This window comes from Silene latifolia, chromosome 5 (genome assembly GCF_048544455.1).
Source record: "Silene latifolia isolate original U9 population chromosome 5, ASM4854445v1, whole genome shotgun sequence".
Taxonomy (NCBI): Eukaryota; Viridiplantae; Streptophyta; class Magnoliopsida; order Caryophyllales; family Caryophyllaceae; genus Silene; species Silene latifolia.
The window spans coordinates 663556-675695 of NC_133530.1; the positions used below are offsets into that span (position 1 = coordinate 663556).

General features: G+C 38.4%; 2 protein-coding genes across 2 annotated transcripts; both read left to right on the plus strand.

The window, feature by feature from the left end:
* Positions 1-916: 916 nt before the first annotated feature.
* LOC141657922 (uncharacterized) lies at positions 917-4153 on the plus strand. The gene has a single exon (XM_074465315.1). It carries the CDS (start codon positions 917-919, stop codon positions 4151-4153), a length of 3237 nt encoding a protein of 1078 aa, XP_074321416.1.
* A 2107-nt stretch (positions 4154-6260) lies between these two features.
* On the plus strand, positions 6261-9016 carry LOC141656270 (gibberellin 2-beta-dioxygenase 1-like). Its single transcript, XM_074463096.1, has 3 exons — positions 6261-6861; positions 7673-8039; positions 8735-9016. The coding sequence occupies exons 1-3, from the start codon at positions 6449-6451 to the stop codon at positions 8987-8989; spliced, it is 1035 nt and encodes a 344-aa protein (XP_074319197.1). The 5' UTR covers positions 6261-6448; the 3' UTR covers positions 8990-9016.
* The last annotated feature ends 3124 nt before the right edge of the window (positions 9017-12140 follow it).

Here is a 12140-nt window from a genome sequence, read left to right on the forward strand (position 1 = left end):
AAGTGCCTAGCCAAGAAGTTTGCATATGAATCACCCCTATTTTGCTGTGGTGATGGGGAAATTCAGCTGCCTACAAATGAATACCCCCCCGCATTGGTTAGGCTGTACACTTCTCCCGAGGAAGATGCAGTTCATTTCCGTACATATGCACGGGCCTACAACAACATATTTGCTTTTAGCTCTATCGGTGGAGATTTCGATGCTCATACTCACAACGGTATTTTCGTCTTTAAACTTCATGGCCAAATCTATCATCACGTTCCTAGCTTGCTTCCCAATGATAGCACACCAAAATACTTGCAACTCTATTTTTATGATGGCCAACACGAAGCATTAAATCGAACTGGTTGTTTCCCAGAATTAAGGCACGATGTAATTGATATTCTAATGCAAATTACCCAAACCAATCCATACGCTAGGTTTTTCCGTTCCTTGAAAGACATTCCTCTAAATGAAAATACCCAAATATTGATAAACAGAGACACAGTCCTGGACCAACGTGTGTACAATGCACCTACCTCCGACGAGGTCGCTGTTATATGGACTGAAAGCTCGTCTTCCAGTCTGTCCAGTACCCCACACATATCTGTTACTGGTAAGGCCAATGATTCACACAGAATCATGCATTACTACGGCTGTTACGACCCTTTACAGTATCCATTACTCTTCCCATGTGGGGAATGTGGATGGGTACAGGGTCTAAAAAAGAAAAAAAGGGACGATCTTCCTTCAGCTACCGTAGCGTCTGAAATGCCAATCTTAGATCCCACATACACAGTTGAGAGCCTCTTAGAGGATGAATCAAGCCGTATGTATGCTGTCACTATCTAACTTACTTCATTTGTTAAAAATAGACCCTTTTCGAACATGCCTTTGACACGCCACTGACTTCATAAACTTACATCATATAATAGGTATGGTGCAGAGTCGCGGGAATAGAGAAAAAGTTGTATCTTGCAGACGCTACTACAGCTATAAATTACAGAACCGCCCTGGTAATATGCTTTTAAGAGCTGGCCGCTGCTTTCAACAATACATAGTGGACATGTATGTTAAGGTTGAAAATACAAGGCTCGATTATTTCAGACACAACCAAGAAACAATAAGGGCCGAGTTGTACCAAGGTATACTCGACCTTTGTGGATCTTTGCGAGGTTTTGCAGCAAACATTGGAAAGAGAATGATTCTGCCACCTACATTTTTAGGTGGCCCTCGGGACATGAAGAGACGTTACCTTAATGCAATGGCCCTTGTACAAAGATACGGGAAACCTGACCTCTTTGTGACCATGACGTGCAATGCAAACTGGCCTGAAATTAAAAAAGAGTTAGCACCAGGGGAAGAAGCACAAAACCGGCCGGACTTAGTTGCTAGGGTTTTTCGGGCAAAACTCTTAGCATTAAAAAAACAAATTGTGGACAAACAAGTCTTTGGAGAAGTTGCTGCTTTTGTGTATTCTGTTGAATTCCAAAAGAGAGGGCTCCCTCATGCCCATTTCCTCATAATACTTAAGCCGGGAGACAAGCTCAAATGCCCTGCCGATTTTGACAAATTTGTGTCTGCCGAAATTCCATCAGCTAGCAACATTTCGCTGCGCAGCTCGGTGCTCAAGCATATGATGCATGGCCCCTGTGGTCAACTGAATCCAGATTGTCAATGCATGAAGCACAAAAAAACTCTAGGGAGTTGCAAGTACGAGTATCCCAAAGCCTTTGCAACTGAAACAACAAATAACTGTGCAGGCTATCCTGTTTACATGAGGCGGGACATGGGCGAAACAGCAGTCATTCGTAAGGCTACATTGGACAACAGATGGGTCATACCCTATAACCCCTACCTATTATCCCTCTTTGATTGTCATTTGAATGTCGAGGTATGCTCAACAATGCATGCTGTTAAGTACCTATATAAATATGTATACAAGGGCCATGACAAGATTTCGTTCAGCGTCGTGGATGGCGTCGAAACACGATCAGTTGATGAGATACAACAATTTCAGTCAGGCCGATGGGTGTCCCCATGCGAAGCGGCGTGGAGAATCTTCGGGTTTGACCTTTTTGAGATCCAACCCCCTGTCATGCCACTTCAAGTACACCTGCCAAATATGCAAACGCTTTGCCTTAGGCCAAATGAGAACCTTGCCAGTGTTTTAGCCAATGACAAGAGAACGCGGACGCCTCTTACCGAGTTTTTCAGGGAAAGTGCCCAGAAAGATTGTCCAAAACTACTATATGGTGAATTTACCGAACATTATCGTTGGGACACGGGACTAAAACAATGGATTAAGCGTATAAGAAAGATTACTGTCATTGGTAGGATTGTCTTCGTGGCCCCTGCTGAAGGAGAACGATATTTCTTGAGACTGCTACTATTACATATACGCGGCCCTACCTCATTCGACTCACTACTTACGGTTAACGGGTACAAGTGTGCGACGTTCCAAGAAGCAGCTTTAAAGCACGGTCTCCTTGAACATGACGACGCTGCTGAGTTGTGCCTCGCTGAAGCGTGTCAGGTGCAGATGCCAGTTGCGCTTCGACGACTATTTTCAACACTCCTAATTTTTGCACAACCAAGGGACCCAACCTTGTTATGGGTAAAGCACTATGATGAGCTGTCAGAAGATTACCGCCACAAATATCCGAACGAACCCCAAAAAGTGAAGCAACTGACGGCACGTTCAGTTGAACAATATTTAGAGTCGATGGGCAAATCATTAAAGTTCTTTGGCCTGGACCACTTAGACACGTGCAATGATGACGAACTCAGACGTACTCGAGATATTATTGATGCACTTGACACGCCTATACCAGATTTAATGCGAGCATGCCTTCCTATGCTGAATGTAGGCCAACGAGCAGCGTTTGACACAATAATGGAGCATGTGCAAAAGGGGAAACCCGGAGCCTTTTTTGTAGATGGTCCGGGTGGGACTGGTAAGACTTTCTTGTACAATGCTCTGTATGCTGAATTACGCTTAATGGGGAAAATTGTCTTACCAACGGCTACATCGGGAATCGCTGCTTCTAACATACCTTCAGGGCGGACGACTCACTCCCGTTTCAAAATTGCTCTCGACTCCGATGCGTCCCTCGCTTGTGACGTGCCCAAGCAAAGTAGTCTTGCAACTTTAATACAGGCTACTAGCTTGATCATATGGGACGAGGCTTCAATGGCACGCAAGCAAAACGTAGAATCCCTTGACCTTTTGCTACGAGACTTGTGCCAGCCAGATTTGCTTTTCGGAGGTAAGGTTGTGGTTTTTGGAGGTGATTTCCGGCAGATACTTCCAGTTGTACTAGGTAAGTCACAACGGGAAATCGTTGAAGCTAGCTTGGTCAGCTCAACACTCTGGCCTAAGTTTATCAAATTTAGGCTAACCGAAAACCTCCGAGCAAAAGCTGATCCAGCATTCGCCTCTTTCTTGCTTTCACTTGGGAATGGAGCTCTACAAACTAAAGAAAGCGAATACATACAGCTACCGCAAGGGATAGTCAGAAAGCCCGAAGATGTTAGCCCGAATCCTATTACGGATCTCACATCAATAGTATTTCCGGAACTTGATATGCAGGAGTTTAGTTCCGACATATTCACAACCAGAGCAATACTAACTCCACTGAATGATGATGTTGATGCTATAAACAATATCTTAATAGAAAAGTTCCCTGGGAAGCCTATTAGCTACAAAAGTTACGATTCAATGCTCGACGACCACTGTAATGTTTACCCTGCTGAATTTATAAACAAGCTCTGCCCGGGAGGTATGAGTCCCCACGATCTGATTCTAAAGGAAAACTGCCCAGTGATTTTGTTGCGGAACATCCAACCGTCATATGGCCTTTGCAATGGCACGCGTCTCATTTGCAAAAGATTCTACCCGAACTCGGTTGAATGTGTAATTACAACTGGCCACCACAGAGGAGAGCATGTTTTTATCCCACGCATCAAACTTCGCCCGGCTCCATCAGCGTCCTACCCGTTCCAGTTTCAGAGGACCCAATTCCCTTTAAAGCTTAGTTTTGCAATGACAATTAACAAATGCCAAGGACAAACTCTAAGCCAAGTTGTTGTATACCTCCCACGCCCGTGTTTTTCACATGGCCAGCTATACGTTGCAATTTCGAGGGCACGCAAAGCGGAGCAGTTACAGTGATCAGAGCAACAGGGCCTCCGGGTGTTGAAAACAATTGCGTCAAAAACATTGTTTCATACGATGCCCTAAGGCTGGCTGAGATCATCTGAAAATTAACTAATTAGCTACGGGTATGCTTCGTAACTGCCGCCTATGGCAATGTTTCTTTATACCTCATGTAACACTTCAGATGACGTTTCTCACCACACAGGTGCACATAAACATGCGCTGCGAAAATCCAAACAAAAAAAAAAAGAGATAAACAAAGCAAATTTGAACGAGTTTCTAGGGTGTATTATGTTTATGCCAAGGCAAGTGTCAAACCGGTAGGGTGCACAAAACGTTGGCCACTTCTATGGTTAGCCCACCGTTCCAGATACGTTATTAGCAATGCGCCTGTAACTCCTAAATATTAGCGCACACCGTTTTGACAAATTGGCGTGTCTGTGTGTCACAGATTTTAACCATTAATGTGAACCTTCGTTTGTTGTGGTGCCCTGTTGATTCCTGTATTTTTTATGCTCTTTATTTTGATCATTAGTTTTTTTGGGGGGTTTGCAAATTGAATTACAAGTTCTTACTTCTAGAGGTTTGTGTTTTACAATTGGCATTTTGTCACATATGAATGGTAAACCCTAATATGTGCAATTTTACTAGGCAATGAGTTGCGGATGCGCAAAGTCAGGAACAAATGGAAACTTCCTCGAGCCAAAAATAAATACAGGTTTGCTGCTTAGCCTTTTGAAAATTTACCTTATCGATAATTTGTTATGTTACTGATAATTGAAGCTGTCAACTTAGAATTTTAAGAAGTTTATGATCTGATCACTTTTTGTTCAGCAATTAGTTGGCTCTATTTGGGTTTAAACTTGCGGATTATTTATTTACTTTTAGGCTATTTGGTGTAGGCCAGTGGACTTGGGAATTGTCGTAGTTTGGTTGCTATGTTTTTTAATTGCCATAGTTTGGTCATTTTGCTGGTTATATGCAACCATTAGCCCTTTAAGGTACATTATACCGTAATTGGCCTCACCATGTTTTAGAATGATCTTCCCTAATGTTTATCTATTGGGCAGTCCAACTTAGATGAGCATGAATATATTGGGAGGGTACGAAGTAGCATCGTAAATTGTAGAAACCACGATTTTATATGCTTTTGGTGTAGGTGTACATAAATTGTCTTCGTAGAAGATGTGTCTCGCCTCACATACTCACGTACGACACATTCACACCCACACAAGTTTTAGTAGGACGGGTTTGCTTTGATTAGAGCTGCGTCGGTATAGTTGATTATTACCACTAACACCAATTTTTCTTTGTTTGGTAATCGAAGGTTGATTCGGGAGACAACGGAGTCGGCGGTGGAGTGGTGGCTGGAAGTTACTTTAAAGAACTCCAATACAGGGGCGGAATAATGTGTGGCGCCTATTGGGAGACCAGATCGAGGGTCACAAGGAAGCATTGGTGTACAATGGAGTCTAACTATCTAAGAAATTGCAAATGCTCCGTTTAGGCCATGTTCAGATCAATACAAAAGGGACTCTACTGAGCTCAATTACAACCTGGGGTTTGGTAGACAAACAAACTTTGTTTGCTTTTGGATTTTGTGTTTTCTAAACTAGGCAACATTTTATTACTGCATTTAATGTGATGGAAGGCACGGTAACCATCTTATGGTACGATGATACCAAATTATCTCGTCATTTTGTTAACTATATAGTCATTTCTACTTGCCAAACCCAACAGGTTAACAATTACTTTTGGGCAGTTTAATAGCAAGCAACGATATTAGCATGGGCCAGCCTAACAACCAGCTTGGCGGGTTAGTAGTGACTGCTGGCAATTTAATTCCACCTTGTAGCTCGAACATTTACGATGTGTTTTCACGTTACTTACCCTATAACTAAACCACCGTGTAACCCTATAATTAAACCACCGTGAATTCAAAAACATTCAAAGCGACACTTATTTCCTCATCTAAAAATTCCTAAATATAGGGTCATACTGTTTTGCCAAATTGGGGCACCGCGCCCGATAGGGCGCGGTGCAACAACTAGTAAGAAAAGAAGAGAGGATTGGAGGCATAGTTAAATGTAAATAGGATTGGTGGCAATAAATAGAAGGTGGCATGTCATATGTGGACCTATGATAAGCTTGCCTATAAATTAGCAGAGAATTCATAATTCCCCTCCAACTCTTCTTCTCTATCTTTCTAACTAGCTAGTATCTACCTCTCTGTTCTCAGCTCCTCTGTTGGTTTGCCTCTTCAACCGACTAATCTTCTATTCATTCTTCTTATAAATAAATACCACCATCATGGTGACTTTATCTAAACCCGTCATTGAACAATTATCCCTTCCTCCTAAAACACCCATCAACAAAATGTTACCCTCTATTAAAATCCCATTAATAGACCTGTCAAAACCCGACTCGAAAGCCCTCATTGTCAAGGCTTGTGAGGAGTTTGGCTTCTTTAAGGTTATAAACCACGGGGTTCCGACTGAGTTCATTAGTAGATTGGAGAGGGAGGCTACTAAGTTCTTCTCTTTGCCATTATCTGATAAGCAACTAGCTGGTCCTCCTAATCCTTATGGTTATGGTCATAAGAAGATTGGTAATAATGGAGATGTTGGTTGGATTGAATATCTTCTTATGAATATTACTCCTCAACTTGATCTTCATCATCACAATTTACCCTCCATCTTTTCTGACAATCCCATGGAATTCAGGTACCCTTTTACTTTTTTTTTTTTTTTTTTTTTTTAAGACCGGTTTTTATTTGCACGTCTCACTCTCAACGTACAAATTCTCAAATAAGACCATATAAAGTACACCGACCATAATAATAATAATAATTATGCACTCCGTACGTTGTTTTATCATCATCATATTCTGAAAGCAACATAATACTAAATATTGACGAATCTTGGATTTCGATTTTAGAAATCATTATTAGAGGTAATTATACTGCAAATCGGGTGATATTAATAATGAACATGCAATGAAGTATGTCGGTCTATACTCTACCAAGTACCGACCTAGTAGGAAGCAACTAGTAAGTAAGGTAGGTCGTAAAAACATGCGTTTAAAAAAAAAAAAAAAGAAGAATAAAATTGATTCCAAATTGGCAACCTAAGATAATGTTTTAGTCCCACATTGTCATTTACTATTATATTATGTACTCCGTAACTCTCGGGTCCATACTTGTTAAAGTTTAGGCATTGGTGAAAGGAGTTGTCAATTTAGTCGTCAAGATTCCTATTTTAATATCGACATGTCATGTAACAAACAATCTAAAGATGTTTTCGAGTTATAACAAGAAGAAAATGTGGCACATGAGACAGCTATTTAAATATTTAATGGATGTCATGTTATGTGATGGCGTAAATAGATAAGTATTAATTCAATTAAGGATAGGATGCATATATGGGATCAGACCCCAAATTTATAGGCATTATGCATATATACTATATAGATAAGATGGAGAGATGTATGATGTTAGTGCGAAAATGTGTGTGTGTGTGGTACTACTACTGGTAGGTGTGCAGTAGAGGATTATGTGCAGGAAGTAAGGAGAATGGCATGTGAGGTGTTGGAATTAATAGCAGATGGACTAAGAATACAACCAACACAAGTATTCAGCAAGTTATTAAAGGATGAAAAGAGTGATTCAGTATTCAGGCTAAATCATTATCCACCATGTCCATCAGATCAGCTTGAATTCAAGAATAATAATAATAATAATAATAATATGATTGGGTTTGGGGAACATACAGACCCTCAAATCATATCAGTCCTTCGATCAAACAACACTTGTGGTCTTGAAATCTTTCTTCAAGATGGTAATTGGCTTCCTGTCCCTCCTGATCAAAACTCTTTCTTCTTCAATGTTGGTGACTCCTTGCAGGTAGCTTCTTTTCCTTTCGCCTTCCCCTCTCATTTCCTTCCGTTTTCGTAAACACTTATTCTTGTTTTTAATTTCTTAAATAAGAAACGAGTCAAATAAATAGATCAGATAAGACAACAAACAGATCAATGCTTTTATGCTTAGGAAGGAAATGACCAATTGGCTCATAAATGCTTTTCATTCTTAGGATTAAAATAATTCGTATAAAAATTTAATTGAGTTTTTAGTCTTCATTCATGATTTCATGTTGATATGTCCTATCACCAATCTAGTTGAGTTTAGAAAGTAATGGGCCTACGTCTTCATTCTTTATTGCATGCATGTATGTATCCATGTAATAAGATCCATACAAAGTCAATGACAAAGAAAAGTTATAGAGTCGTATCACACTTATGCAACTAATTATTTAACAGATAAGATTTCACTATACCCTACCCTTTTTATTTTACCTATATATAAGGCCTAGAGGGTAAGGTACAATTCAACAAAAAGGTTTTTGTATCTATAAGTGTTTGACCAGAGATAGTCAGTAGATCACAAACAAGACGCTTTGTAAATCAAAGATGAGATAAATGTATTGGATCCTATAAAACTGATCCAAACCCGTTTTTGTATAAGTCGATATAATTTTTTCTCAACATTATATTTTATATTATGGGTAGCTAACAAATATGAGGATACGAAATTGGGTGCAGGTAATGACGAATGGAAGGTTCAAAAGCGTAAGGCATAGAGTAATAACAAACAAATTGAAATCAAGAATATCAATGATATATTTTGGAGGACCACCGATGAGTGAAAGAATAAGGCCACTACCATCATTAACAGGAGGAGATGATGAGACAAGCTTGTATAAAGAGTTTACTTGGTTTGAGTATAAAACCTCTGCTTATAAGTCTAGATTAGCTGATAATAGGTTGGTCCCTTTTCAGAAAATTGCTGCCTCTTGATCTCACTAATCATACTCCTATTATTACCACTCCTCTATTCTGTCATCCCGTTGTTATTAAGTTTTAGGATTACATTCTCGCTAATAAGATCAATAGAAAAAAAAAAAAAAAAAGTTAATTGGATGTTAGATGCGATACTCAAAGTCAATATCACATGTTTGTACATCCAAATTTCGTGTTATTTGTCTTATTTTTTCTTTGCAATTTTTAGGAGGCAAGATAGTTTTTTTTCTTTTTTTGCGGACCCCTAATACTTGATTAGGGAGGCAAATAAAGGAGTTCATTTTCTAAAAAAAAAATGGAAAGACAAGTTTCTATTAATAGTCCGGATCGCATTTGGATAACAACTAACGGTTCTAAATTTACGCATAAAAATAAAGAAAAATGAAGGTGAAAAGGAAAACTATTATTTAAAGAAATTGTGATAGGAAATGGAAAGAAAGGAAATGGAGAGGATTCATTTTCCAAATAAAGTGGTTAAATGTTGTAATTTGATAGATTGTTTGATCCTAAAGTTGATGGAAAGTTTGATTAATAGTTAGGGGTAAGCGCATTTAATATGTCCACTTGTCGCTTTCTTTACTCCAATCTTTACCAAGACTTTTAGATGTTTACTTGTGGAAAAGTTCTTAAAACAAAAGGTGGACTTGAATTCTTGATTGATCACATCATCATCGTATTTCCTTCTCAACTTTTTTTCAAGAATCATTGTTTTTTTCACAGATTATTAATTACTCTAAACCATGAGTGAAATTGAGAAAAATAGGGTCATATATACTTCGAATACATCTAAGAATTTATCGAACTTGTAAATGAATAAAAATAAGGTCATACTCGCATCAGTTGATAAAAAAGAACACAAATTTTATTTAGGTATAGAAGAATATTTTATACTCCTAGTGAATTTGGAAATAAGCTCAAAATAATGGATCAGATATGAGTATTCAAAAATTGGATCAGGATGAGATTTTTCTTCCAGTACATGCATTGGTTCGATTTCGTTTCAACCTCAACTGACACATAAATACTAGACTCGATGCTAAGTTTCATGATCTAAGTCACACTATTATTCCACGAGTCCACGGCTAGCTACCGTTTAAGAAATATACTACTCGTAAGATATGAAATAATAATATTATTCCTAATGCATGCTATTCTAATATACTCTCTTTATTATCCCGGTTTAAATAAAGTGTAGAATAATACTCCCTCCTATTCCAGATAACCGTCCCATTATGAAAATGACACAAGAATTAAGAAAGTGAGTTTAGATCACACAAAACGGACAATGGGACAGTTATGTGAATAGACGGAAATGAAATTGAATTTGGACCACACAACACTTACCAATAATGGACAATGGGACATTATTGTGAATAGACGGAAATGGACAATGGGACGATTATCTGGAATAGGAGGGAGTATGAATTAATATTATTACGGTAATTTAATTATAATTATTCATGATAATTATGGTAAATAATTCAATGATAATAGTTACGAGTATATTAGAGTTTGAATGAAGTGTAGAATAATGTGATATTATTTGAAAGTATGTAAAAAGGATGTTTCTTAGTAGGTCTCAATCTCCCTTTCCATGAATGAATACGGAGAGATTCTAGTGTGATTTGTAAAAAGAGTGGAAAGTAACAGCCACGGTGTGAAACATGTAGTCGTCGTTTTCATTTCATTATCAAAGATCAGGTCGCCATATATCCAGGAAAAAGCCCTCTGACTTTGACCTAAATCTACCAACATACTACTATTAAAATAAAATTGCTTTACATTGAATTTAGCCATGTATCTTTACTATACCCCTACATACATAATTAAACATTGTTGTGAACATTAACAAGGACAATAAATTTCTAAACCAAGTCGGGTTTATGTCTTGCTAGACTTTCAACTCTTACTAATTATAAATATTTGTATTAGATTAGAAAAACGATTACTTATATGAATTTTTATAAATATGCGGAACTGTAAGCATAATTAATACGGTCATTAGGTAGGTTGATTTGAAAAATATGGCGTAAGTGTAAGCTTAATAGAAGTGAGTGATGAAAAGACTGATATAATAATAAGTAGAGTAGACTGATAGTAACCACCTAAAACGGAATTGAATAGAAGCAGAGGCCCACGGTAAAGTGGAATGGACAAGACCAGAAGTCGACCTCGATCCCTGACCCGAATGAAAGGTGTATGCAAACAAGGAGCGGGAATCCTACAATCATCATCGTACTTAAGGATGTTTACTTGAATGGTGGAGGTAGAATAAAAACAAGGAGAAGAGTATGAGTGTATGATGTGTAGTGTTATCGGTCCATCCCTTCCTTGAAAACGAGTACGAGTACATGAGATTAGATTTCAGCTGAAGTGATCAGCTACTGCTACTGTTACTAAATAAAACTGCTAAATAAATCAAATGCATTCTACATCAGTACTGCTTTCACATTCTCTTTCTTTCTTCTGTCCCTCACTTTAATTTAAAGCAACATCTATGTATTATAATGTATATGCCCCCCCCTCTCTTATTGCCTGCCTGCCTGCCCATCATTCTACCTTCCATCAAAACTTATCTCTCTTTCACTCTCATCGATCTCTATTATTGTCTCTACTTTCTAACTTAGTTTATTTTCGTCCAATCTTGTCCCATTTTTATCCCCTTTCCCCGTTCCTGCCTTTCTGCTCCACCGTTAGTGTTTAAATGGAAGAAAACACCAGAATTACAAATAAAGCTTCTCTCAAGTTGATGGTAATATTCTACTTTGAAATGGAGGGTGGTGAGATTTGAACTCGTGACCTTTCAGTCACATGGCTCTGATACTATGTTAAGAAACCATCTCAATCAAAAGCTTAATCACTTGAGATGATGCATGGTTAGAGTCCTATAATCGATTTTATATTCTAACGTACAGCTTCTACGCTGAATTGCCCTTGCACTCTTTTTGTTCAATTTATTCATGCTAGTATTGAATTCGGATAATGAATAATGCATACATGGTATATCGATTAGCTTAAGTTTTTGAGAAAGAGAATAAACGTAGCCTAATTACGCCGATAGTTGAAATAATTCAATCAATAATTTTTATGGTCATAATATTGGGTTAGACCATCCCCAACTCCCAAGCAGTGGCTGCACTAAGTAGGT